The sequence below is a fragment of the Hippoglossus stenolepis genome, chromosome 13 (assembly GCF_022539355.2).
Source record: "Hippoglossus stenolepis isolate QCI-W04-F060 chromosome 13, HSTE1.2, whole genome shotgun sequence".
Taxonomy (NCBI): Eukaryota; Metazoa; Chordata; class Actinopteri; order Pleuronectiformes; family Pleuronectidae; genus Hippoglossus; species Hippoglossus stenolepis.
This window is the reverse complement of record NC_061495.1, coordinates 2,509,811-2,536,032: the sequence shown is the minus strand read 5'-3', so window position 1 is coordinate 2,536,032 and position 26,222 is coordinate 2,509,811. Positions and strand designations below refer to the sequence as shown.

Below are 26,222 nucleotides of genomic sequence, written 5' to 3'. Positions count from 1 at the left end.
AGCCTTAAATAAGGGAATGAAATGACAAATTCAATTCAGGAGTCTTTGTCCACGATGCTTCACGAGTTCAGGTATTTTACTAATTTGACTTGGAAGCTAATTCAAAATGAAAAAGAGGATTGGAACCCACTCCTAATGTGTCCTGGATTGTTTGTTTTACAGAAACGTGACAACAACAGACTTGTCTAACACTTTCTTGTGTCTCTTTACCTCCGTCTCCTCTCTTCCTTTCCTCTGTGCAGATGATGAGGATCGACCCTATCAGTAGACCTATCCCTCTCCACATCCCCACCATGTCCCCGCTGCCTCTCTCTCAGACTCCGCCCTCCCGGAGCAGCTACACCGACGGCCTTGTCCCATCAGACGATTCCTCCCCGTCGCCGCCCTCGCCTCCTCCACCTCCTCCACCTCCCCCTCTGGTATGTGTGGCCCATCAGCCGGCACCTGCCACCTCATACGTCAAGTACAGCACGCTGGCTCGCCTGCAGAGCCAGAACCAGTCCAGGACGCCGCTGCCGGGGGCGACGCCACCTGCTCTTCCCATTCAGTCGACCAAACCAAACTACAATACTCTTCCAGCTGCTTACAGCACCTCCCCTCCATTACCACCATCTCCTCCCCCTCCTCCTCCACCCACAGCACCAGCTCCTGGCTCAGCCATGGCGGCATTAAAATTTGGTCCACCAAGCCCCTGCTCCGCTCTCCCACCACCACCACCACCGCTGGATGAGGAGGAGCAGGAGCACGCCTACCTTCCACCTCCTCCACCGGAGAGCCTGGAGGCCAACGGGTTGCCGCTTCCTCCTGCTCCAGATTCCGACTCCTTTTCAAATCTCACCAACACTGGCCTCCAGCAGTTCCTGTCACAGAAGTTTCCCCACATGGTGTACGACTTTACGTCGGAAGAACTCGATGAAAATTCTCCTCACCTTCCACCTCCAGCCGGGCTCTCTCCTCCTACCTCCCTGCTGGCTCTCCGGCCCCTGTCCCCCAGCGGACCCCCCCCTGCACCTCCCAAAACATTTACTGGTGGTTTTCCCCCTCAAACTGCTCCCAAACCTTCAGGTCCCTCCTCCCTTCCCATCGCTCTGTCACCTGTGTCTCCAACACCTTTCCTAAGCAGCCAAGGGTCTTTTAAAAAGCAGCAAAGTTTCTCAACGGGACATTCCCCAAATCAGCCACCTCCGACTCTTCCAAAGCAGCACAGCCTCTCCTCCAAAAACCTCGCCATCTCTCCTTCGTCCTCCTCCTCTTCGGTCTCCATTGCAGCTGCTACCTCCTCTTTGGTCAAACAGATTGTCAATCAGTTCCGGGAAATGCTGCCTCTTCCTCCATCTCTGCCTCCAGCTCCATGGAAGGCTCCAAGTTCAGCGCTCCTCAGTCTCCTCCGGCGGTCAAGGCCAAGCCAAAGTGGCAGCCAGGAGGAGTTGTGGCTCCGCTGTCACCAGAGTTCCCCCCACCTCCTCCAGATAACACCTCCGGAGATTTCCCTCCTCCTCCGTCTTCATCCTCCTCTAAGTCGGGCTCCCCTATAAAGAAGTCGCCTTCCACCTCGTCCACAGGATCCAACAAGCGAGGGCCTCCGGCGGCTCCACAGAGAGCCTCCTCCATGCGCTCCAACTCAGGCGAGGCCCAAGACGAGAGGCCGAAGAAGGTGGAGAGCCTGGTCAACAAATTTGGCCAAGCTCCTCAGACGGGTACCTCATCCAGCTCCTCGTCAGCGACCGGGTCTCCTTCTAAAGATTCCTCTGCGCTTCCTGCTCCGCTCCCTAAGCCGGGGAAGCTGAACCTGGCGAACCTCCCGCTGGTGCTCCAGGGGCTGCAGACCGGCCAGCACCACCAGCCCGCGGAGTTCCTATCCCCTCCTCCCCCGCCTCCACCTTCCCAGCCGACTAACCTCGACTCCTCTCCCGACTACTTCCCGCCTCCCCCCAGTGACTCAGAGCTCTTCCCTCCTCCTCCTCACCCGTCAGAGTTCCATCACCCCCCGAAGGTAGCCGTGGTGAATCCCCAGCCTCAGATGCAGCAACATCAACAGTCGGCGACGCCGGCCTTGTCGTCAACGTCATGGAAACAGGGCTCCCTGAAAAAGGGGGCGGTCCCTCCTCCAACACTGAACCGGTGGAGCAGCAGCACGACTCAGTATGACAATACGATTTCAATGCCGCTCTCGCCGCCTCCTCTGTCCCAGACACCACCTCCTTCCCTGTCCTCTTACACGTCCTCCTCGTCCTCTCCTGTCCCACCCACCTCCCCGAAATCATCCGGTCCGGTCTCCCTGGCACTGAAGCCTCACTTCCTGGAAGACCTCAACCGCACCCTGAAGAGGAAGTCGGTGTCTCGCCACGGCTCCCTCACCTCCTCCCACCTCATCCCCTCGTCAAAGATGGAGCCCGTGGGCACCATGGACGACATGGCGCTCCTGCCGCCACCTCCTCCCGAGCTCATGCAGCAGCAGGGGGTCCGAGGACACTCCCAGACTTTGTCTCGCCACCACACACACTCCCACTCCACCAAACATGCCAACATCTCAGGCTATGCAACGCTGCGGCGAGGCCCGCCTCCCGCTCCTCCGAAAAGGGACCAAAGCACCAAACTGACCAGTGATTGGTAGGGAGCGAGGACACTGGGTGGAGCCTAAACAACTGAACTGATTATTTAGGACTCATGGTTTCTGCAGAGAAGAAATAATCAATGTCTGTCTTGACTTGTCCGTCTCCCCTCATCCCAAACCATCCACCCTTGGATTTCTGAGCAAGTAGCAAGCTGTGTTTCCTACTCGTACTCTCAGATAATGATTGTTCCTATTATCCTCATTATTACTATCATTACAATACATGTTTAACCCAATGACATGAGTAAAAAAATATATATGTATATATATATCTGTATACAAGCAAGCCAGAAAAATCACCAATCAAGCTTTTTTCACAATGTCTGTGCAGCTTTGCATTGAAATATACAAAAGACGAGACGCAGACAATTCGCTGCAAAATAACTGGTACTGCATGGAGCCGCGGCAACGGAAGGAACCGACGAAGGGAAGGAGAGATTTAATGGAAGGATGCGAACGTGAGATGATGTGTATAGACATGTTGGGGGTGGGTGGGGGGGCAGGGCACTCTTAGAGGGAGCATTGCCATTTATTTCAAACCTTTTTGTGTGTGTGTTTTTATATAAGATTATTTAATACTGGAAAGATATTGTTATTATAATTATTTTAAGTTTTTAAGAAGTGTCAGAAGAGAATGAGTTTGACTGGACGTGTATTCTCAAAATACTTAGGAAGTGTTGATCTGGTTACTCAGTTTATATTTAGATCGTTTGATCTGAACGTATTTCTTTGAATTTACAGTTCCGTGGCTGATTGGCCGGTGACGACTTAGATTTATCAAATACTTCTCGTAAGGTTGTTCTCAGATTACAGGAGGTTTCAAATCAGTTTGTATGAAGACAAAATAAAAGCCAGAGGGAAGAATAACCTTATTTTCATGTCTTCCCTTTCCCTCTGTGAAGTTCGAGGTCTTGCACATTTTCATTTCTCTCAGTTCTCCAAATTAAATTTGTTTCTATCAGATCTGAAGGATCTCGACCTCAGTCCCTCTTGACCAGAACCTCCAGTCGTCTGAGTTCAGCCTTCACACCCGCGTCAGTCAGCGACATCAGACTAATGTTTTCATGACAGTCCTGGTTTCCCACCTTGTTTACACGGACTCAGCTTTGCCGTCGGTGTTTGTTGGCTTGTAGACCAAGCAGCTAGTCAGCTCCAATGAACTCTGTCTGAACGAAGGTGATCATCACTTTGCTAGTGAATAAAATCAGTCAATTGTTTGTCATCTTAATGGCTCGTGCATCACTTTGCATGTTTATAAGGAGGTGGAGCGTCTTCGTCGATCGGAGGCGCCCCGAGGAGCAAGTGCCTGAAAACAACATCGTATCCTGCCGAGGATTTAACCTCAATGATGCCACTTATTGGGTTTCTGCCATTTTGAAGCCTGTAGTTTAGGTTCATCATCCACACACTGGGATCTTTGTCAGATTCGGTCGATGAGAAAAATCCTAATTGCATAACAACGCTGCAGAAGATGTCTCTAGAGGTCGATCCTGTAGACGATCCTCCTGTGTCTCAATCGGACTTTCTCCAGAAACTCTGGAGCAAGTCAGGAAAGTCTCAGTCGCACATTTCCCTTCTCACATTCATCTGTGCCAGAGAACGTCAGGAGATTCTCCGGAGATCAGCGCACGACTCAAAGCAGCTTTAGCAGAAGTCAACGTGAGCGAGAGTCTTAACTTCTCATTAATTCAAAACTTATGAAGTAGCTCAACACAACCTGAAGGTGAATTACCAACAGATTATTTAGGTTTTCTGAATCAACTGAAATAAAATATCAGGTTTATCTGCACTTCTCAATAAGATAAAGGTCGAGGAAAGGGCGCCACCTACTGTCAGATCTGTTTTCTGATCAGGTTTATTTATTTTTCAAACAGTGAGAACTCAAGATCAAAAATAAATGATTACAATCTGACACCAGGACAAAAGACATTAATCAGGTCTTTATTTGTAGGAGCTGAATTCTTTAAATACATTCATACAGTGAGTGACCACAGAGAAACACTGGAGGACGGTTTTACGTTTAAGAGCTCGAACAATAAACATGCACGTAGAAATCATACAAACAGAAAATATATCATTACAATTAAACATAAAGCTTTAAGGAGATTCTCCTGAGTCCAGTGTGCGCTCAGTGTCTGGGTTCTTTCTGGTGTCAGAGAGGGAGAGCATGAAAACAGAGAGGACAAAGTTAAAAGAGGTTAATACAGTTAACATCCTCCACCTCCTGTTAGTGTGGAGGGCTGAACACAGAGACAGAGACAAAACTGATGTTAAATCAAAGAGTAAAAATGTGTATGAAGCTAATATTACTTTGATAACATATATATTCTGTCACCATTACCGTTTAATTTAAATTAAACGGTATCGTGACATCAGAGCAAACTAAACCCAACTCAGTATTTATATAACAGGCCCCATATATCATTTTTATTATGTAAAACAATAACACACCAGCAACTTCTTCGCAATTTCATTTATTTCATGTTTATTAATGTTTCTTGTATTTTTAATTTCCTGAAAGGAGAAACTTGCTGACCTTCATGAAGGGTTCATTTCAGGCGTGTTGTGTATATGTGTGATGTTTCCGTTAGTTACCAGTATGTTGATCCACTGGGAGTCAGAGTAGATGTACAGAGCTCGTAGGTCGGTCCTCAGCACCATCACGTTCTCTCCTCGCAGCCTCCGCATCTGTTTCTCTCCGTCTGCGAGAAACACCTGGAGACAAACTGAGGTGAGACACTTCTCACGCTGAAGAGTTTTAAATTCTGAATGAGACAATCAGCCCCGATTGGTGTGAAGAGTCATTCTTACTGATACTGAACAAATATCCACTGTCCCTCAACTAGAGGAGGAAAAACTACCATAAAAACTAATAATAACGTGACTGAGAATTTACCAGATTCACAATTTGGTACTTTAAAAAATGTGTTCGTTAAATTATTCACTGATAAGGAGAGAGAGAGAGAGAGAGAGAGAGAGAGAGAGAGAGAGAGAGAGAGTGTCACTAACCGTCTGCACTCGCTCTGGGGTTTGAACCTGTGAACAGTCACATTTGGCGGACGGACCACTGTCTCCTGTGTCTCCCTGCAGGCCGGACAGGACGTACACTACAACACAACAGAGCTGATCAGTGAGACACAGTCAGTGAGACAACAGGCTCAGAGTTTCTGTACCTGCTGTTTCACTTATTCTAAAATCAAACCTGGAGGGTGGAGAGCTGGTGGGTTTTAAATCAATCAATCAATCAATCAATCAATCAATAAATCAATAAATCAATCACATTTCAAATGTCACAGAAAAGCAAACCAATAAAAACTGTCTCTCCAGAGTTAACGGATTCAAACCTTGTCCAGGTCGTCCAGCGTCTCCCCTCAGACCGGATCGTCCTGCAGCACCAGGAGGACCCAGTTTTCCCGGAGGACCACGAGAACCTTTCAGCGCCTGAACACACAGCGATTCACCGATTAGCAGGCAGGGCGGGAATCGAACCTCTCACAACCAGCTGTGTGTCCACATGTTGTTTAATTCAGGCCAGAGAATAGATGTTACTTGTGGGGACCAGACAAATGAGACGTTTATTACTGGGCTTTTATTTCTAACCTCTGCTTCAGCTTGAAAGACGAACACAACCTCCAAAGTAAAACCTTCTCAGTTTCCTTTTACTGCCTCAAAAACCTGCTCTGAGTGATGTCTTTAAATAAAAAGAACCAGAAGGATGACGCAAGCCCTGCGTGTGCAGCTTTTCTATATTGTAATAATCCCTTTACACAATATAATTTAAACCATATGATGACGACTCATTGGTTGATCTGAATAAGATCGTGTCTATGATCTCATTGGAAAAGTTAATGCATCACTCCATGTCCTGATTTCCCAGTGACGTCATAATGATGCGCTCACCACTGTTCCTCTGCCTCCAGCTCGTCCTCGGTATCCCTGCCCCCCCCTCTGACCCGGGTCACCCCTCACACCCACGTTACCCTGGAACAGAACAGATCACAGAACAGATCACAGAACCTCCACAGTGTTTTATTCTGAAGTTGAACATTCACGGCGTCACACGTTCCTCTACCTTCTCTCCTGGACGTCCAGCGACGCCGCTCTCGCTCTGCAGAGACACAATGAGACATTCATTTGTGTTATTTTGTCACATTTGCAGGAACAGGAAATAGAAGACGATTGACTTTGTCCTCACCGTCTCTCCCCTGGGTCCTTGGGTTCCTTTCCTACCTTTATCACCCTAAAAGATCAAAATAAATAAAATATAAGTACATTATATATACAAGTGGAAAATGTCAGTGGCATTTGAAGTGTATATGTTTGCAGTATATCCGTCACCTACCCTGAATCCCTTATTGCCTTTACTGCCCTGTGAAAACACAGATTGTTATTAATTATAATTTATTATTACATTATTTTTGCACCACACTAATATTGGTTCATGTTGTTTTTACCTTTATCATCCCGGGAGTTCCTATGTCGCCGTACAGACCTCTCCAGCCTCGAAGTCCCTTCTCCCCCTGCGGAGACATTTCACAATAACATGGGTTGTGTTACGGTTTTATCAGATCGCTTCAATTCAGTTTATTTGTGGGACTAGTCCACAACAGTGGTGTTGCTCGACATGGTGGATCTTTCTCCGACCTTCTGTCCTGCTTGTCCCATGACTCCTTGTGTTCCTGCTTCTCCCTCAGGACCCTTCACACCAGGTTCACCCTGAAATACACACAGCTTCATTTATCCTTTTATAACTGTTGCTCCTGCAGGAATATTTGTGTTAAAACACTATAAAGGTTGTTTCACATGCATCTGTATGTGTGTGAGTGTGAGACACTGCACCTTCGGTCCTCTGGGTCCTCTGCAGCCCTTCAAAACACAAAGGTGATTATTAACTTTAATGATTATCTAATAAAAACACATTATTTCATTATACGAAGAATGAGAATGACAGAGCTCTCGATTTCCCAAATTTCACAATTTAAAATTAAACTAAAATTAAACAATTTAAAAAGGTCGCACCTTTTCACCTCTAGGTCCTGTGATATGTTCGGTTATATCATACTGCAGAGATAAAGACATGTTTAGATTGAGTGTGCGTGTGTGTATGTGTGTGTGTGTGTGAGTGTGTGTGTGCGTGAGCTCATCACCATTATCTCTGCTTTCCATTTGATTGGAGGAATCATGGGCGGAGGAGGAGGGAGGAAGACATCACATTTCCGAGCCGACCACCTGCCGGATGGAAACTCTACAGACGGAACACGTGTGAAACTTTGTGTTCGACCTTATCACACACACAACATGAAGAAGACAATATCACACACACAAACACAGAAACACACAAACACACACTCGCTGACCTCATCACATTTCTGGAACAAGCTGAGAAATGTCTGAATCCAAACCAGTTTATCTTTGTTTGAAACACTCAAATTAGATGCAGGAACTGAAACAGAACCCGTTCCACGTTCGGTGTTTGCACTTACTGGTTGTGGCAAAGGAAGCAGCCGGCTGGAGGCCACTGAGCAAGGCACTCCATCCCAGAACCAGCTGAGTCAGCATCTCCTCTATTCCTGCAGCAACCACATGTTAAAGGGCCAGTGTGGAGGATACAGTGACATCTAGTGGTGAGGGTGCAGATTGCAATCAACTGAAGGAGTGAAGAAATTTGTCTCCCAGTGCAGATTTAAAAAGGCTCAATCTAACGTAACAGAAACACAATCACTCCATCAGGTGATTTTACTTTTATATTAAACATTTATAATGTGAATATTCCATTTATGCCATTAAATCCTGACACTGGACCTTTAAAATATAGAAGTTACACATTTTATATTTTTGCAGCAGTTGGAAAATACCAGGATGTAAATGGACATGCTTCATTTTTTAACAATGACAAAACCCTCAGAGGATTCACAGCAACATGCAAACACCTGATAAACCTTCAAAAAAACCCAAAGAATCTGGTGTCGTTCTGGAATTAAGCTCTGATGAAACTGATGACTGCACTTTTTAAAGAAACTGTATAATTCTCCTATTTACAAGTGAACTATATAACAAGTGGGAGATTTAAAATGATATTTCACTTGTTTACAGTTTGTTTATTTCAATTAGAAACATGTTTATCCCCAAATAGACAAAGATCACTAATCAACAAGGTAACAGAGCGATTTTTAAATAGTGTGAATTTACAATAATAAACATTCAATATAACTCATTTCCTGATTTATCCATGAAATATGTGACTGTTTGGAAAAGTAATGGTGCATCTCAAGATCTCAAGATATTAAGATATTCATCCTGATCCATAATCAATGTTTATTTTTCTATAATCATCATGATCAGTGTCTCCGGCACAGACGCTGCTTCTCCTCATGTTGCATGTTGTGTGTGTTCGGCCTGATCCGTGTTGTGTGTGTTCAGCCTGATCCGTGTTGTGTGTCTTACCTCGGTGACGTCTCCTGTCCTCAGCTGTGTGGACGCTCTCCTGCAGTGGAGGCGTCTGTCCGAGCTGCTTCTCTCCGTCCAGCTGAGCCTGGACAACAATCTGCTACGTTTGCACGTCGACTCCCAACTTGTCTCAATAAAGCGTGGAAATGCAACGCAGCCTCTGGCAGCGCTCTGCGGGAATAATCAGGTAATTACTCGGCACCCTGAGCCAAAGGGAGGCCGGCTCATCAGGCCACGCTGTCCAGGAGGAACCGGCTGAGAGCAGGCGACGGCACCTTCTGTCATTTTGTATTATATCAACATCCCTGTATTTCATTCACATGTCGGGCTTTTAGCCAAGTTCCTCACAGGAAGCAGAGCAGCTGGAGTGATGCTGCTGTGGAGACCTCACAGCGAGGTCAGGGGGAGAGAGGGAGGTCAAAGGTCACACTTATGTTAAACATCGTCTTTTCTTGAGTTTTAAATATTGTAATTTTGCCAACGCGCAGCATCTATTACACTTTCTGTTCGTCCTGGGAGAGGAATCCTCACATTGTGTGTTTTCTTCCGTTAAAGAGTTTCTCTCATTGTTGCACCTTGTTAAGTCCTACAAGGCCAATTGTGATTCATGAATATGGTTTATACAAATTAAATTTAACTTGACATAAATATCCTTTGTATTCATCAACCCCCTCAGACATATTGGGGGTTACAGGATTCTAGCACAGTTGTTTTGGAAGAGCAGGGCTGAAACGTTTGGAAATTCCAGGTTTAGACGATAAAAGTAAAATCCTAAAAAACTAGTTACACTCATTCGTCCTCCAAGGAGCAAGTTAAATATTAAAAGGACACAACTTCCCTTCATCAACAGAAACCTGAAAAAATATGAAATTGAATTTGATGTTCTGCTCCTGAAACGATTAGACAATGAACGAAATCAAAATACTGATTTTACATTTATGCCAGATTCTTTCACTGATACTTCTTCTGTCTTTCAGCCGATCTACAGCTTCTCTTTAAGATTGTTTTTATAAAACCTGTGTCTGATAAAAATACCATAAACAACTTTGAGCATTAAAAACTATAAAACACCACAAACACAGCACACGTCTTTGCAAGATCATCTTCCCTTTTATTCAAAATTGATAAAACTAAACATTAGTGTCCATCCAAATGTTTTAAAACGTTCCTCCCAAAACTTACCTGCTTCTTTCTCGCGTTAAATAAAAAAAAAAAAAAAGCTTTACTTTTAAAACGTTTCTTTTAAAAGTCCTCGTCAGTTTTTTTATTTAAAGTATTTAAAAGTCACAGATAAAGAAGTGCACACAGTTCTAATGTTCGTTTCTTTACATTAAAAATGAGATAAGACGTTTGTGTGAGACGACAGAAAAGAAACCAGGAAGCTACAATAATGTACAAGAGCACTGATGAGTTGTAAACGGCCTGAAAAACCGGCTCAGGAGGAAGTGACCTCATCTGTACAAACATGTTTCAGGGTATATTTAATTAATACTGCACCAGCGCCTCATTACAGAGTCTACCGAGGGAAAACACTCCCGTCCCCACTACAGCTAATAATACATCTTTAGTCACAGCTTTACAAAGTGTGACCGTGCTTCCCTCCGAGTGTTTATTAAAATCGTATCAACTACCCAACAGCTCGAGCTACAGAGATAAAAAGTGATGTGCTGCTAAAATTCATTTTTAAAAAAGACCTTTCTCAAAGAAAAAAAAAAAAGGCAAAGAGGTGAGAAAAGGCCGAGGAAAACTGGATTCCACAGGTAAAATCAGCTGATTCAACACAAAGCCTGGATAAAAGAATACGTCCCATCTACTTCATGTGCCTCTTCACGCCCCCCCGTGCAGCAGTCTGACCACCAGGGGTCGCTTCATGTTTTGCCGTCAGTCTGGCAGAGGCGCGTCTGCAGCTCGCCGACCACGCGGCTCATCAGGCCGCCCAGCTGATCGTGCATGTGGACGAGCTGCAGCGGCGAGCAGCGACTGAGTTCAAGTGGCGTCATCCTGCAGGTGAGGGCGTCCACGTCCGACAGGAGCCCGTCATCGTGAAGCGGTCCTTCGTCTTCTCCTCCTGTCGGCGTGTCGGGGGTTTGATCCTCGGAGACGTCCTGGAGCGACCTCTCATCTGCAGGAACGGGTTCGTCCACCAGCTCCATTGCTGCAAATACAAATATTTTATTGTTGATGTACTTAAAAGGACAAGTTGTACATTTACACGTCTGATAAGTGCATTATGATATTGGGGTAATTTTCTTCACCTCTGCAAACAACAGTTAACCTGCCTGAGGAACCTTGTGACGGTAAATAAAAACTATATAAACTAAGTTTTACACACCGAGAGTCTCGCCTGAGGTCTTGTCCTCGTCCTCCTGGTTTTGAGGAGCACTGGTCTCCTCCAGTTGAGACGTCATCAACTCCAGTTCATCTAGACTCTTCAACTCGTCGCCACCTCGACCTTTACGCTGGAAGACAACAGCTCAGGTGTCACACGATGTTATATCTGTGTTATCAGACATCCGTCCTCTGTCCCCTGACCTACCTGCTGTTCGTAAAACTTAAGTGCCTTCTTGACGTTGGAGATCTTCGGCGAGCGAATGGGCAGAGTCTTGATCTCGTGGGGCGTTAAAGCGCTGAGGTCGCCGACCGTTTTGATGTTTCTGGCTCGAACGAGCTGCCCGAAGCCCCGAGACCTGGTCAGGACAATTTAAAAGAACTCATTTTCATTCAGGAACATTAGAATAATTAATAATAATAATAATAATTCTTTCACTGAACGTGTTCTTCACTCACCACAAGGTGGAGGAGATCTGAGGCAGCACAGCTTCCACAGGTGCAGAGCAGCCGACCAGCGCCGGATAGATACAGTCTCTGGGGACAGGACGGGGCTCTTGGTTCATTTCAGAAATCTAGAAAGAAGAATATGAATTAATGAACCATTAGGACTAATAACCACCAGCTGTGAAACTTTAAAACTAATTTAAAGTGGCATTAATCAATACGTTTACATTACAGAAGACATTTGACTACATGAAGGACGTTTCTCACAATGACGCAACCACAGATCATCGGATTCTCCAGATGCATCGAGGATTTTAAGCTACGTCCACTCTACGACGTTTTACTTTAAAAACGTTGCTTCAATTACGTCTTTACGAAATGATGCTGAACCCATTTTATTAAACTCTTTGCATTTGCCTGGACGTTCTCTTCTCGATTGGTCGTCACTGAGCTCGACTTGACGACCAGCGACTGCTTGAAAACGACTAATGAAAGTTGATTAGTCATGTTTTTACACACCAGGCATTTCTTGGAGCTCTTGGAACCTGGACTGCGCAGATTCCTGGGGCTCAGGATCAACAAGCCCTTTGTCGGAGTCGTGACATACTGGAATAAAGAGCAGACAAGAGTCATGAGTGTGGGGGATTCAGGAAACACAGTAATTAAACTACAGTACTGGGCTCATTCGTACCTTGGGCAGAGGGATGCCGCTGACTTTGGATCTTCTGGGAGAACTGGTTCTGATGGCGGGGCTGCGACGATCAATGTCGTCGGCCATTTCCTGCCTCTGGATCGGATTGGCAAAAGACACACGTCTGGACTGGGAAGTTAAAGCAGAAAAAGTAAAGTTACTTTTATCCACATCGACAAATAAAAGTCCACAAATTGACAGATTTCTGCTCTGGCTCTTACTTTGACGAGAGGCGAGGGGGTCTCATCCTCCAGTGGTCTTTTCTGGCCCTTCTTCAGGATGCTGGTGGAGGGGGAGGCCGAGGGAGACCAGGTTCCTCTGGTCTTGCCACCGCTGGGGCTCTGGCCAACATCTAAGCCCATGACAGCCTCCAGCTCCTTGTGCCTCACGGGAGAATCCTGAAAATCATCTTTACCAGAACAATCCGCTGGAGCGTCGCACAGATCAGTCGGAGCCGCATTCAAATTAACGAAGACATCGTTCTCAGCGTCGTCCGCCTGAGTTTCCTCTTCATCCATCATCTGGTTGTCGTCTTCATCATTCTCCGGTGGAGGTGCGGCGTCTTCCTCCGAGCTGAGCTCTGTGGGCTGCTCCGATGGCTCCTCCTCCTTCGAAGGCTCATCTGTGACATTCAGAATCTCAACCTGGTTTTCATCCTGAGGTGCAGCTTCCACTGGGACAACTGGATGTTCTTGGTCTGAATCAGCGTTTTCATTTTCTTTATCACTGTCCCCAGTTTCAGAAACGTCTTCAGCTTGGTCCTCCGGAGACTCTGAGACCTGAGGTTCCTCCGGAGACTCTGAGACCTGAGGTTCCTCCGGAGACTCTGAGACCTGAGGTTCCTCCGTCGTCTCATCCAGAGACACCAGTGTTTCCACAGCAGGAGGCACAGTTTCCTCTATCTGCTCATTACTGCTCCCAACTGGTTCAGGCACTTCTACATCCTCAGTGTCATTCTCTTGAGAAGAAGTTTCATCAGTTTTTGTTGGAGAGTCTCTTTGCTCTTTCTTGCCGGGGGACACTTCACTTCCCTCTTTGTCGTCGATCTCAGTTTTCTCTGGAACGACAGGTTCTGAGGCCACGACAGCATCAGCCTCTTCCTCCATCGGTGATTCTCGGTTAGGTTGCTCCTCCGGTTCAGCTTCATCCTGGAATGATTCAGAATCTGGAACATTTGGGCTTTTCTGTGATTCATCTAAAACGGTTTCAGCTGTGACTTCTGTGATCTGCGTATCTTCTTCTTGAGAATCATCAACAACATCCTTCGCTACATCGTTATCAATTCCATCTATTTTACAATCAGCGGCGAGAGGACTGGGAAGTGAAACTTTCGGTTTCCTCCCTCTCTTTTTGGGCATAACAGAAATTTCTTTGGCCTGTGAGCTTTCAGACTCTGAAGACTCCAAACTGGGAACCAACGCCTGGGAAGACTTCCGTTTGGAGTACCTGCCCCTGCCTTGGGAGGACTCCGATGATCCAGGAACTTCTAACGACTGAGAACTCTCCGGGGTGGAGCCAGGAGTTGATTTGCTTCTTCTGGTTCTACCACCAATGCTGGCCTCTGCCTGACCGACAGCTGATGTCTTTGAGGTAGACCTTCTCCCTCTTCCTGATGAAGGCTGACTGTCGCTTTTGTCTTCGGACTCTGCTGGAGCCTTGCTTCTTCCGGATCTACGCCGAGACTGGCTTTCAGAAGATACAGGTGTGATCACTTCAGAGTCCTCTTGACTAAGGTCATCATCGACGCCATCGCTGGTCTTGGGTTTGCCTTTGACCTCCGATTCGTTCTCCAACTCGTTTGTCGTGTCGGTTCCGTCTTGGGCCTCGTTGGTTGAGACGGATATCGAACACTCTTCCTTTTTGGTCTCTTCTACAAGCTCAGATTCCAGGGATTGGCCATCAGGTTGAGAAGAGGTTAGGATTTGAGAATCTTTTGGCTTAACGGCATCTTTTTCAGTTTGTTCTACAAGTTCAAACTCTTGGGATCTGGTACCAGTTTGAGGGGAAGAGCTGATCATCTGGGAGTCGCTCTTTAGTTCATGATCATCTTGTTTGGTTTGTTCTACAAGTTCAAACTCTTGGGACCTGGTATCAGTTTGAGGAGAAGGAGTAATCATCTGAGAGTCGCTCTTTAGTTCGTGATCCTCCTTCTGTTCTACAACCTCAGAGTCCTGGGATCTGGTACCAGTTTGAGGGGAAGAGCTGATTATCTGAGAGTCGTTCATTAGTTCATGGTCTGCCTGTTCAGTTTGTTCTCCAACCTCAGAGTCCTGGGATCTAGCACCAGTGTGAGGAGAAGGAGTGGTCAGCTGAGAGTCGTTCATTACTTCATCATCATCCTTTTCCTTCTGTTCTACAACCTGTGTGTCAGTTTGGCTCGACTGTTCTTTCTCATGTGAATCCCTCATCTTTGTCTTCACAGCCACCTCCTTGTTAATCTCTGATGATACTTTTTTAGGGCGGCCGCGCTTTTTCTGTGTCTGGCTTTCACTGTCGGACTGCAGAACAGTTTGGCTGGACTCCTGCTCTCTGGTGCTTCTTGGTCTTCCTCTCCTGGGTTCAGGATTATCGAGGGACTCATCTGAGTTGCTCTGCAGCTTGATCTTCTTCTGGGCTCTACCCTGAGAGTCGGTTTGGCTCGTCTCGCTCTTGTCCCTCTGAGCCCTCGTTCGTAATCTCTCTTTGCTACTGGCTTCCTCAGAAAGCTGCTGACTTCTCCTGGTTACTCTGCTTTGTGTCGAGTCTGGAGAATCATTGTTGGGCTTCTCCCCAGAACGTCTCCTTTTAGTCAAGGACTTTTCTCCCTGGGCTTCGGGGTCCTCTCCGGACAGCACAGGTTTGACTTTGCGGCGCCCAGAGCGTCTGGTTTCACCTTGAGAAGCCTGCGACATAGAGGCCTGAGAATCGTTCAATTCCTCTTCCTGACTCGACGGCTGCATATCCTCTGCGTCAGTTTGGGTGTCTGGGATAACGTCTTCGTCCTCTGTCGTGTCACTGGGCAGTCTCTCAGTCAGCCGGACAGGCTCACTCTTAATCCCAGAGTCTTTAGGTCGTCGAGGGGACTCTGTGGCATCGTTAACAGGATTCTGCGAGTCCATTTTCCCAGGGGTTTGGGAATCCAGAGAGTCTGGACTCTGGGAGGCCTGAGAAGGAGATGCCTTGCTGGTTTTGGAGCGTTCTTGGCTACTGGAGGACTTTCCGAGGCGACCTGTGAATGTGCTGCTGGGGCTGGCAGGTTTTCCCTCAGCATACTTCTCCAGAGTGATAAAGGACTGACGGCGACTGTTGGGTTTCTGAGGAGTCCCCGAGACCAGATCTGAGGAGCTAGAGATGTTAGGACTTGAGCCTTCTTTAGACTGCATGTCCATGTCTTCTGCTGTATCACTCTTGGCATCTTCCTCCATGGAAACATCTGCTGGCTCAGGGATCATTTCTTCATGCTTCTCCGTCTCTTTTTCTGTTTCTTTCGGGCTGGAACAGTCTCCACTCTCTCTTGCTGGAATTTCAGCATCATCTTCCTGTGGAACCTGGAAGAAAACAAAGTCAAGTTACTTAATCTGTCAATAAGTAAATGAAGAAATCAGAATGAATGAATTACTGGAAGCCGTTACCTTGTCAGGGGCCTCTTTGGTGACCTTGTCAGTTTGTTCCGTTTGCAGTTTCTCCCTGTGAGGAAAATGGTTTATTATTTGAATATTGTGTTTTTACGAGGGATCAGGGATTAATCTGGATTCTAGAAGCAGATGCTCAAAACTTACGAGGAGTCCTCTTGGCTCTGAGTGTACTGAGTGAAAACTGTTGTATCCAGAGAAGCGTCGAGGTTGTTGTACATGGCCGGGATATCAGCCCTGAGACATCAAGGACAACGTCACAAATCTGACAACATGGGCACTTCAATAACTTTTTATTAAGACGAACAGAAAAGAGCACAAATCTGACCTTTTAGTCCTCTTCACCTCCTTCTGGTGCTCGGTCAGAACTCTCTCCTTCGTCTCAGGAGGAATGAAGACAAAGTCAATGGAGGCCTCTTCCTCCAAGACCTCTCTGCGGGGGGGCTTGGGCGAGCCAAAATCCAGCTTTGTCTGCACAGGGGAACACGATGGAAACCAGTTGTGCAACGGTCGAGTGGAGAGCAATTAAACACAAAGGGGGGGATACAAAATACAAAACAAGCCTCATTAGATTATATAGCAGCTTTTTCTTGTTTTCTTATTGCAGAGTTCAGTGATATCATGCACATGAATCTCTGGCTGTACTTGATGCAGAGTGTCAGGACTGATATTCAGTTCGGCCACTGCAACGTTCAGCAGTAGAGTTACTTGGAGTTCAGACTCACAGAAACTGGCTTGGACGTCTTGGTGGAGCTCTTGTCCTTCCCCAGCAGCGAGTCCCTCTTTCCCACCGACGAAACGGGAATCCCGCTGAGCTTGGTCTCCAACTGGGAACTCTCACTCTGAAGAGAAGCACAATCAGACAAGACACGATAAACAATGAGCACTGAGGGGGCGGTAACTTGTGACGAGGTCATTCGTGGCGACTCACGGAATATTGGCCACTGAGGTCTCCGGAGACGGTGACGACCTCAAAGCCGGGAAGAATGATCGGGATCTTCTGCTTCACTTGGCTCAGGATCGGTCTGAGTAGAGAAGAACCAGCGATGAAGTCACATGTCAGTAACCACTGAGGTGAGAGGAAACACTCCGAGGCAAAATACAACAACCTGAGGATTATTTTTACCTGATCTCTTCGGGGTAAGTGAGGCTGACCGAGTTGGCGAAGGTGGCGTTCCAGAACTGGGTGACCGACGTGCGAAGCTGCTTGTTCTTGAGTGGAAACAACACACACAGCAGAGGAGAGAGCAGAGCCAGCAGCTCGTCGTTGAAGGCCAAAGAAGAGCGGCTCTGAACGCAGCCCAGGACGTCACCAAGGAGCTTCTCCAGCTGCAGGAGGGGAAAGAGAAAACGTAAACGGCAAAAGAACAACAAAGATGAAACCTGACAATGATGGGTTATTTCTTCTGGATGTGAATTTACTGAATGGAAACTAATCCGATTTGTGTTTGTGACGTCAAATTCAGTTCGATAAAAGCAAAGCACCTTTGTCAGGAGCAGCGATGTGAACTCGGGCGGCTCGCTGGCTGCGTGTTTGTAGAGGAGTGAGAGAGGTTGAACCAGAGAAGCGAGCGCCTCCTGGACGACGTTGGCGAGGACGAGATTGGTGAAGAGAGCCGACATGATGGAGACCAGCGAGACTCCTGTGGCCTCAGACGACGCGTCGGGGGCCTGGAGATAAACCTCCAGACACTGGACCAGCAGGGACTGAAACGTGGACAAGTTCCCCAGAGCCTTGCTCCTCTTTCTCATCCAGTTCACAGGAGTGTGAGGAGCTGGAGGAAACGAGAGGGAGACGGTGAATCCTCCATTTAAATCAATTAAACATCTGAAATAAGATGAGTTTAACTTCTCTTACACTTTAGCTTCTGCTGGAACTGAGGAGAGTAGGGAGAGAAGTCCACACACTCCACCATCACCTGGAGGAGGCTGGAAACTGCATTTAAAGTTGAAGGGACCTGGAGGAGCAGAAAATAAATATGTTAAACAAGGGTCGCTTCAAAAACACATTCAAACAAATGCAAAACACTTTTCTTTTTGGTTAAAGCGGGAAAAATAAGACTAAACTGCTCGTCTTATAACTCAGTTTTAGCCTCTTTACACTGGCTCCCTGTTTGTTAAAGGCTCGACTGTAAGATCTTGTTCTTAAGGCCGTTCATTGCTCCAGATAAATTTCTAGATTAATGAACATTTGCGTAGCCTGAGATCCTTGGATAAAGGTTGAAAACTGAAAACAGGTCAACAGCCAACACACATTAAAGCAGATTTAACTTAAATTGAGGAATAAAAACCCTAATTTTCAGGCATTATTTAGCAAATTTGTTAGTGAGGATGAATCATTTCAAATGTAAAAGTGAATCCTGAAATAAATGACATTTCTCAGGTACATTAGAGTTTCTATGCAGAAATAAATCTTGATAAATTGATGTTTACATATCGTGCCGACAGCTTCCTCTCCACTCACCGTCAGGGCGTCTCTGTCGATCGAAGCCGTCATCTTCGCACAGAGCTCCTCGCAGCAGACGTTCTCCTCGGCCGTGACCACCAGTGACGAGCAGCGGGCGAACACCTTGTACAGTTTGGACCACGTGGACAACATCGACTTCTGGGACGCCTGCACAAAGCAAACAGATCAGAATCGAGCTGTTCCCCCTGGTCAGTTTTTCAAAAAGAGTTACAGCTCCTGTTGGACAGACCTGCTGCAGTGGGGATCCACGTAGGAGGTGTGTGACGGGGAAGAGCAGCGCAGAGTGCATGGCGCTGAAGTTGTGCTCCAGAGCGTCACCTTGGTTCACTTCGTTAGACTGAAAAAACAATTATCAACATCCACTGAGAGAGATTTCTCCTGAGATCACAGCCCCACGTTCTGTATTTATTCCAATAAGAAAAGAGCTCCTGGTTGTATTTCTTGTTTTTCCTGCTCACCTGTGTGATGGTGTCTGTGAGCGGACCGACCATCACGCTCCACATCCTCCACAGCTGCTCCTTGCTCTGCAGAGACCTGGCGCTGCCTCCGATGGCCCCGAGCACCGCCTCGGCAAACGCCAGGGGGGAGGTGTGGCCCGACAGGCCGCAGCCCACCAGAGTCTGAAGGCACTGAAAGAATCTGGAGATGGAAGGACATCAGGCAAAGAGCTAGATATTTAACACACAGCTAAACTACAGACACGAGCTCAGATGAAACTGATATTAACTTGAGGAATGAACAGGACGTACCTCTCGTCCTCGATGTAGGCTGAGAGCATGCTGCTGTTGTAGAGGAGCAGGATGAGATAAAGAGCTGGTGTTCCCTGAGGAGAGGAAACAAAAACCGTTTACTCTTCATCTGTGACAAACACCTCAATGACGTTATGGACCAAGAAAGACATTTAACTCACATTTAGCACGTCCATCTTGCCGACTTGGTAAGAGGCGGAGCCAAGAACTCTCTGAGGAACTCCCTTCACTGTGGCCTCCAGCAGAACCTGAGCAGAAAGATCAGGAGACAACAGGGACACGATCAACTCAGGAAACTTCAACAGGACAATTACTTTATTAATTTAATAGATTTGATTAAATGCTTATTGATCGTAAAATGTTCAAAATGCCAAGTAGGAACATTTATAACTGTATATAACAGAATATGAAGTTTGTATGAGGTGAGTTTAATGAATAAATATATGAATTGAATTCTGTTATTACATTAAAAACAGACGAGGCACAGTTTGATCTTACCAGGACTTTGTGCGCAGGCAGATTCTCTGAGGTGACGATGCTCTGCAGAGCCTGAAGCATCAGGGTGAGAACTTCAGAGCCCTGACGGTCCTTCTTACTGCCTCCTAACAACCACACAGCAGATTCAGATCCATGCAGACGAGGACAGATTCTTTAAAATACTTTAGAGAGAGTCTGATTTGAGAGAAGAGGGTCATCATTGGGGACGAACCCCTCAGTGGATTTTTCTCTTCACAGACGTCCCGGACCACGAGGGCCCGGACGCTCAGACTTAAACTGATGAAAGTGAGAGTGGGTCGGGCAGGGGACGAGGACGAGGTCTCGCCGGTCCTGCTCCCGATTGACAGAGCCCAGACCCAATCAGATTGCTCTCTGTGGCGCTGCGAGGTGGGACCCACAGCTTTAGGAGCCCACCCAGCTGAGCAGCAGCCACAGCAGAGGAAACACTGACTTAACACATCCTGTCTTTATATGAAAGTAATCATACTTCATCTGAACAGTTCTGCAGACAAACAAAGTATTGTGTGTTGATAAAAGGACGTGTAAAAAGATAAATACATGATCTAGAAATGTTCTATTCAAATCTTCAGTCTGAAGCTCAATTTTCCATAATTCTCTTTGAATAATTGTACAAGTTTAGCTGCAGGACTGAGGAGCAGAATACATACGACTGTTTGCAGATCAAATTAGAGCATCATTAACTTGCATTTCATTCACTTACCGGACTCTATGGTCATGTTGACAAAACGCACAAGATTCGTCCATAAAACGTTCAAAAGAGCATCTGCAGGCGAGAAGAGAAGAAACTTAAACCACATCTTCATAAAGAAACAGTGGAAACTACACATCAACACTGAAAAAAACTGGTCGGCAGTGAAATTCACTCCACAAGTGCAACGTTTACCTGGAGCGTCTTTGCCGACGCTTATGAATCCATCTCTGAGGGTTGAGATGAGAACAGCAGCGTGTTTGGTGAAGGAGGAGGAGCCGGAGACGAGTGCGTGGTTCAGGGGCTCTGCAGAGAAAAGATGATGAAGATTAGAAACGTGATGATAGAAGTTATCGTTTATAGAGTTTATTCATCTACTCAACAAACACACACACCCAGAGTGCAAATGACTGAACTGGCATTTTTCCATGATAGTAAATATAATTTGAGGTTTGTAGTCTGTTGATAAAACAAAACATTTGATGACATGACCTCTAGAAAATCTTTCACATATGAAGAACGCAGCAGGAGATAATAATGATAATTATATTACTTGCTGTAACATTTTATTAGGTGGAGGCAGAACAAGTTCCAGAAAATGTCGGGAGCAACTGACTTGGACATTTGTGTTCTCACGTACAGCCCCTCAGGAAAACCTCTGGACTTCAGTGCATTCCTGAGAAGCAGCTGAGGACTCGGATGCACCACGAGTTGCTCGGACACTCACCGAGACTCAGGGTGAGTTTTCTTTTCGCCGCCGTGGCAACAGTCTCCGGTCCCAGAAAATAGTGGAGCAGCATCTCCAGGCCGAGCAGCTGGATGGAGGGGAAGGAGGAGGGGACCTGGACGGTGGAGTTCAGGCTCATTCGAGGCGTGTTGGCTGGACTGTTGAAGCCCGGGGTAGCTGCTGTCGAGAGGGGGAGAAGAATATAATAAAATACACAATGTTCCATCACATGGAGCAGCCTGGGTGGAGGGAGACGGGTGGATTGACGTACTGGTTTTGGGTGTTCCAGGTGTAGCGGCACCATTTTGAGTGACGGATCTAGAGGGAGTGGCTGGGACGGAGGAGCCGTCACATCCGATGGTGCACTGGAGCAAAGGCACAGAAACCTGCAGGGAGGTCACCAGTGAGCGTTTCAGTTTAGATGTGTTATTTTCAGCCTCCTGCTCAGAATTGTGGGAGTTTCAACAAGAACTCAGAGGGAAATTCTGACCTGATCAAAGTTCGGGGCCAGGTTGGGTCCCAGCTGCACCACCAGGTACCACCACACCTCCACCTTGGTGAGCAGCAGAGCTTCTGTCCTGACGTGGATGGACGCGAGCGGCTGCATCAGGAGCTTGATACGTTTGGCACTGCACAGGATGTCTTCAGGAAGAGCAGGAGTGAAATTAAAACTTTGGTCTTTATCTCCAGCTCCATGTATGAATTGATGACATGAGAGAAGTTCTCACCTGGATTGAGGGAGAAGTTGTCTATGAGGCTTTTCCAGGCGATGAAGGCGATCTTCTTGATGGTGGGGGAGGAGCTGCGGAATCCAAGCTCCTCCAGATGCAGCAGAGAGTTGATGAAGGGACCTCCTCTGTGCAGCATCTGCACGACAGAATCATTTAAAATCAGTCTGATGTGATTAAATCTTCTACAGGAGACGTTGAGTTTGTTAACAAATCAATGTGTGTGAGGCAGAATGAGCAGAACCACAGAATTCACACTTCACCTTCCCGAGCAGCTTCACAAACAAAGGCCAGAGCTTCAGGACGTTCGTTTCATTCTTAGACATGAAAAGCTTCTGCAGCTCTGGGATCAGTTTCTGTGAAGACAGACGCAGTTTAAGTTTTTTCTCAAATGATGGAGCCGAATGCTTTCAGCTCATTGTTGCCGCTCTCAGTTTACTCACCGTTGACATCATTGGTTCGATGATAGCGGCCACCTCCGTCTGTTTCTCCAGCAGCAGGGGCATCCCCATCTCCATGGCGGCCGCGGCCCGTAGACGCACCTTGGAGGCGGAGTGGACGACCAGAGGAATGACCAGCTTCGCCCACCGCACTGCTCCATCGCCCATCGGAGCTGGAACCTGCTCCAGCAACCTTCAATAACCACAATCAGTCAATATCAATGGACTTTATGGTAAAAGTACATAACGGTCACGTCCCAGAGGAAACTGTGACAAGACAAACAAGTTCCATCACGTTCGAGGAGCCTGTAATTCATAATTGTGACCCATTCTTACCTGATGATAACGTTCAAGGCTTCATGCTCCATTACCACAGACTGGATGTCGTCTCTGCTCCACACACTCTCCAGCGTTCCCAGTATAGACGGCACCTGAGAAACAAGAACCATCGTGGATCAGTGTGGACACGTTTCATCCACAAATAAAAAGAAAACCTGCACCTCTGCTCTGTTTGCAGCTTTATTTTCCTGGATTTAAATAGCTCACTTTTTTGGAAACCACATCTGGAGGAAAGCTCTGTTTGGAGAGGACCCATAATGCTCTGGTGCACGTGTTCTTGTCCGTCGACTTCACCACCAGGGAGCAAAGTGCTGACAGTATTTCTGCTGCAAAGTCTTCTGGGAAACAAAGAGGAGAGCAGCGCCATGAGCAATGACATAATGCCTATAAAAAATATAATCCCAGCGGGTCTATAATAATGAGGAAGTATAAAATATGGAATAGAACGTACCAGGCACGCCGGAGACTACTTGAGAATGGTACACGCAAAACCCCAACGCCTGCAGGGCGGCTTGGCTCAGCTCCGCGTTCGGGCTGGTGATGTGGTTCTGGAATTAACGTGGAGATTGTTAGATGTTGAGCTTCAGAACCAGGTTTACAGATTCCTCTGGTTTTAACATGACGTGTTAATGAGACTCACCAAGATGGTTTTACCCAGACGAGAAAAGTGCTTTTCAACTGCAGGAAGAAACTGGCGAGCTTCTTCTCCGCTGAGGCGACTGCAGAAGGACAAAGACGAGTTATTTTCATGTTGCAGCCGAGGCCGTGTCCTGTGGACGTGTCCAACTCATAGAGACTTACTTGGCGATGGTGAGGTAGGCGTCTGTGTGCTCGGACTGTCCAGCAGAGCTGTCCTCCAGAGACTCCAGCAGAGGGAGGAGGCTGGAGCTGCTCGGAGGCCCCGCCGTCGCCATCATTATTACTCAAGGCCTTTAAAAAGAAATATGTCAAGCATGAGATGCAGAAAGGTAAAGAAAGAGTTTCCTCCTGAGCTCCTCGTGTCTGCACGTCAAAGAGAGAAGAGACGTTTGAGTGAGGATGAAAGACAGAACAGGACAAAAAAATGACAGGAGGGAAAAGAATGTGGCTGAAATATGCTGATTAACGTGCAACAATTAATTATTGAAACATATTTGCTTTTTACAATAACTAAATGTTAAACTGATTAAATATAAAAGTTATAGACCTAACGGTAGATATTTGAAGACATAAATTAATGTTGAAGGAACCTACTAATGAATCTACTAATATGATTTTATGAAATACGGTGGAGGGGCGGGGCTTGACCCCAGGAAGAACCCATTCGATTTTGGAGCGAATCTGGATTAACAGGCAGATCCAGGAACTCCCCCCCACACTTTCTGTAAAGGGCGAGATAAGGACTTGTTATGCACTCTCTGACCAACTCTTCTTATTAAACCAAGTAGTCACTGAGTTCTCTGTGCTCGACCATCAGGTGTCCCAGGACCTCTTCCCTCCCCTGACTCATTCCAGGCTCAGTCCAGATGTTCGGGATGTGGATCTTTGTCCTTCACATTTTAAATTTCTGGGCAACTGGAGGAAGTGGAGATTCTTTGTTCTTCCTTTTCCAAAAATACTTATGCTTACATATCCTGCGCGCTGCAGCAACTTTTGCCTCCTGTCTTATATTCAATTTCAGTTTTATTTGTACAATCTGTTCTCCAGTGTGTTTATGGCTCATGTAAACACATCTACTTGCATTGAGAGACAGAAACAGATGCATGTTTCATACCTGAGTGAGATTTAAGTGTCCACTGGTTCCAGATCTGCAAAAACAAGCAGGTTACAGTTAGTTGTGTGTCTGTTTGATGTTATCACAGGCCATCACACACACAGGAAGCATAAACAAAGTCACAACAAAGTTTTCAACACACACAGACAAACAGGCAACACAAACACACACACTGTCATGTAAGTGGAGCAGCTGATGTGGGTCAATGCGTCTCATCTGTACAACGAGCTAACGGTAACTAGCTTCATGTTAGTTAGCAGCGTTAGCTTGTAAAGTTTGCACTCGCACAAACAGGTGGAATAATGAGGCTAGTGAGGCTGCTAACACAAGCTAGCACAAGCTAACCTCCACACAACCCATCACCATGCTAACTACCACACACGTTTGTGCGCCAACCTTTCAGGGACAGGACTCCGCGGGGATCCAGGGGAGAAGCTCCAGAGACACCGACTCGCAGCCGCAGGTTCCCCCGGCTGTCGGCTCCTCTCTCCGGGTTCTAGTCGTCAGCTTTTCCTCCTCCTCTCTCTCTTTTCTCTGCTTCTCGTTCTGTGGTCCCGCGAAACCCGCTGGCGCCAAACCACCACGCCGACGTACGAAATTACCTTTGACCCGCCACACGTCACATCCCGGCCCGCCCACTTCGCCTTATAAGGACAGCAGCAGAACAAATCAATAACGAAATCAATAATCGATTTAATAATCAATTTAAACCAGAGTATTTAAACCAGAGACTCCACTGACAGCGTGTACTGTAAACTGCAAATGTTCAAGAGCAGCAAATACTTTCATGTACAATTTTGAGGTAATTGTACTTCACTTGAGTATTAACTTTATGTTCCTATTATAATTATATGTTTACATAATTGTGATGTATTGTTTTGTAGATATAATCAAAACTAAGTCTGTGTACAGTACATAAATGTTTTCCATGTGCAAAGTGTCATAATAAAACTTAATGTACAATATGCATGTATGTCACTGTTTACATATGTAAGTGTAGTATAAATATACTAAATATGTATGAATAATGTCTTATATATGTAAAGTATTATTCAAATAATATATATACATTGATAATTGACTTTCCATAAAATCTAGATATGTATATATATAGGTTTCATAATAACATTGTGCAACAAACACAACTGCAGTGGTTTTTAAATGTGCTGTATAAATAAACTTGACTTCTCAAATTAAAGTTGATTATGTGTTTTTTAAAGTTTGTCAGAGGGATCGAGCAGAAAATATAGAACATGTGATTTCAGTGTGTGTGTTCACACGCTGAGAGATTTAAGCAATTGTTTGGTTATAATCGTAATTTTCAGGACTATCACAGAAGATTTTTAAAGAATTTTAAATAGTTTTTATTCTTGCTAAACACCACGTCCATAAATGTAAATTCACAAAAACAAAAGCTCTGTTTATATATTTTCAGTAAATATGAAATGATGCACTTCAGAAGTTGTATTAAAACCTCTTTCAACTCAAAAGCTGCTTGTTTTCATCTTTCTTAACTATTTATAGCTCTAATTAAATTTGAATATACTGGTTTAATATACCTGTGCTACCTCTAGATCTAAATGTGCCAATGAAGTTGTTTCAAAAATGTAAATCTTGATGATACAAATACTAACAACACAATTCTAGCGTTACACATAACAGACAGTGCAACAC

The 26,222-nt window shown here is 46.0% G+C and overlaps 2 protein-coding genes across 5 annotated transcripts in view; one reads left to right on the top strand and one right to left on the bottom strand.

Annotated features, from left to right (window-relative positions):
* Window positions 1-3,096, top strand: part of LOC118119756 (ras-associated and pleckstrin homology domains-containing protein 1) — a 47,734-nt gene extending 44,638 nt beyond the window's left edge. Inside the window, 2 exon segments of the mRNA XM_047342528.1 lie at window positions 243-1,305; window positions 1,308-3,096. Of these exon segments, the coding sequence (XP_047198484.1) occupies window positions 243-1,305; window positions 1,308-2,614 (2,370 nt within the window). The 3' untranslated portion in view covers window positions 2,615-3,096.
* Window positions 3,097-10,151: 7,055 nt separating this feature from the next.
* On the bottom strand, window positions 10,152-25,151 carry rif1 (replication timing regulatory factor 1). 4 transcript variants are annotated; one of them, XM_047342629.1, is made up of 36 exons: window positions 24,931-25,151; window positions 24,549-24,582; window positions 23,597-23,725; window positions 23,436-23,514; window positions 23,247-23,343; window positions 23,003-23,133; window positions 22,793-22,887; window positions 22,460-22,649; window positions 22,280-22,372; window positions 22,017-22,155; window positions 21,779-21,930; window positions 21,560-21,674; window positions 21,289-21,468; window positions 20,757-20,867; window positions 20,574-20,636; window positions 19,853-19,956; window positions 19,516-19,602; window positions 19,355-19,428; window positions 19,064-19,244; window positions 18,835-18,942; window positions 18,603-18,752; window positions 17,997-18,096; window positions 17,624-17,913; window positions 17,265-17,467; window positions 17,070-17,163; window positions 16,864-16,980; window positions 16,467-16,609; window positions 16,286-16,375; window positions 16,139-16,193; window positions 12,749-16,054; window positions 12,528-12,656; window positions 12,356-12,442; window positions 11,849-11,964; window positions 11,598-11,748; window positions 11,394-11,520; window positions 10,152-11,216 (listed from the first exon to the last, which is right to left on the bottom strand). In XM_047342629.1, the coding sequence occupies exons 3-36, from the start codon at window positions 23,710-23,712 to the stop codon at window positions 10,930-10,932; spliced, it is 7,560 nt and encodes a 2,519-aa protein (XP_047198585.1). In that variant the 5' UTR covers window positions 23,713-23,725; window positions 24,549-24,582; window positions 24,931-25,151; the 3' UTR covers window positions 10,152-10,929. The 4 variants fall into 4 exon arrangements, with proteins under 4 accessions (XP_047198585.1, XP_035030715.2, XP_035030717.2 ...); XM_035174824.2 differs by having other exon boundaries at window positions 24,945-25,151; XM_035174826.2 differs by having other exon boundaries at window positions 21,289-21,465; window positions 24,945-25,151.
* Window positions 25,152-26,222: the final 1,071 nt, after the last annotated feature.

Bases quoted from the DNA above. Each gene is read 5' to 3' on its own strand.
- rif1 (XM_047342629.1), bottom strand. From the start codon at position 23,712: ATGATGGCGACGGCGGGGCCTCCGAGCAGCTCCAGCCTCCTCCCTCTG. The intron at 17,468-17,623 runs GTGCTTTGCTTT...CCCCTCCTGCAG, and splicing joins CATCGCTGCTCCTGACAAAG to CTGGAGAAGCTCCTTGGTGA. The intron at 12,657-12,748 runs GTAAGAGCCAGA...TTAACTTCCCAG, and splicing joins CCCCCTCGCCTCTCGTCAAA to TCCAGACGTGTGTCTTTTGC.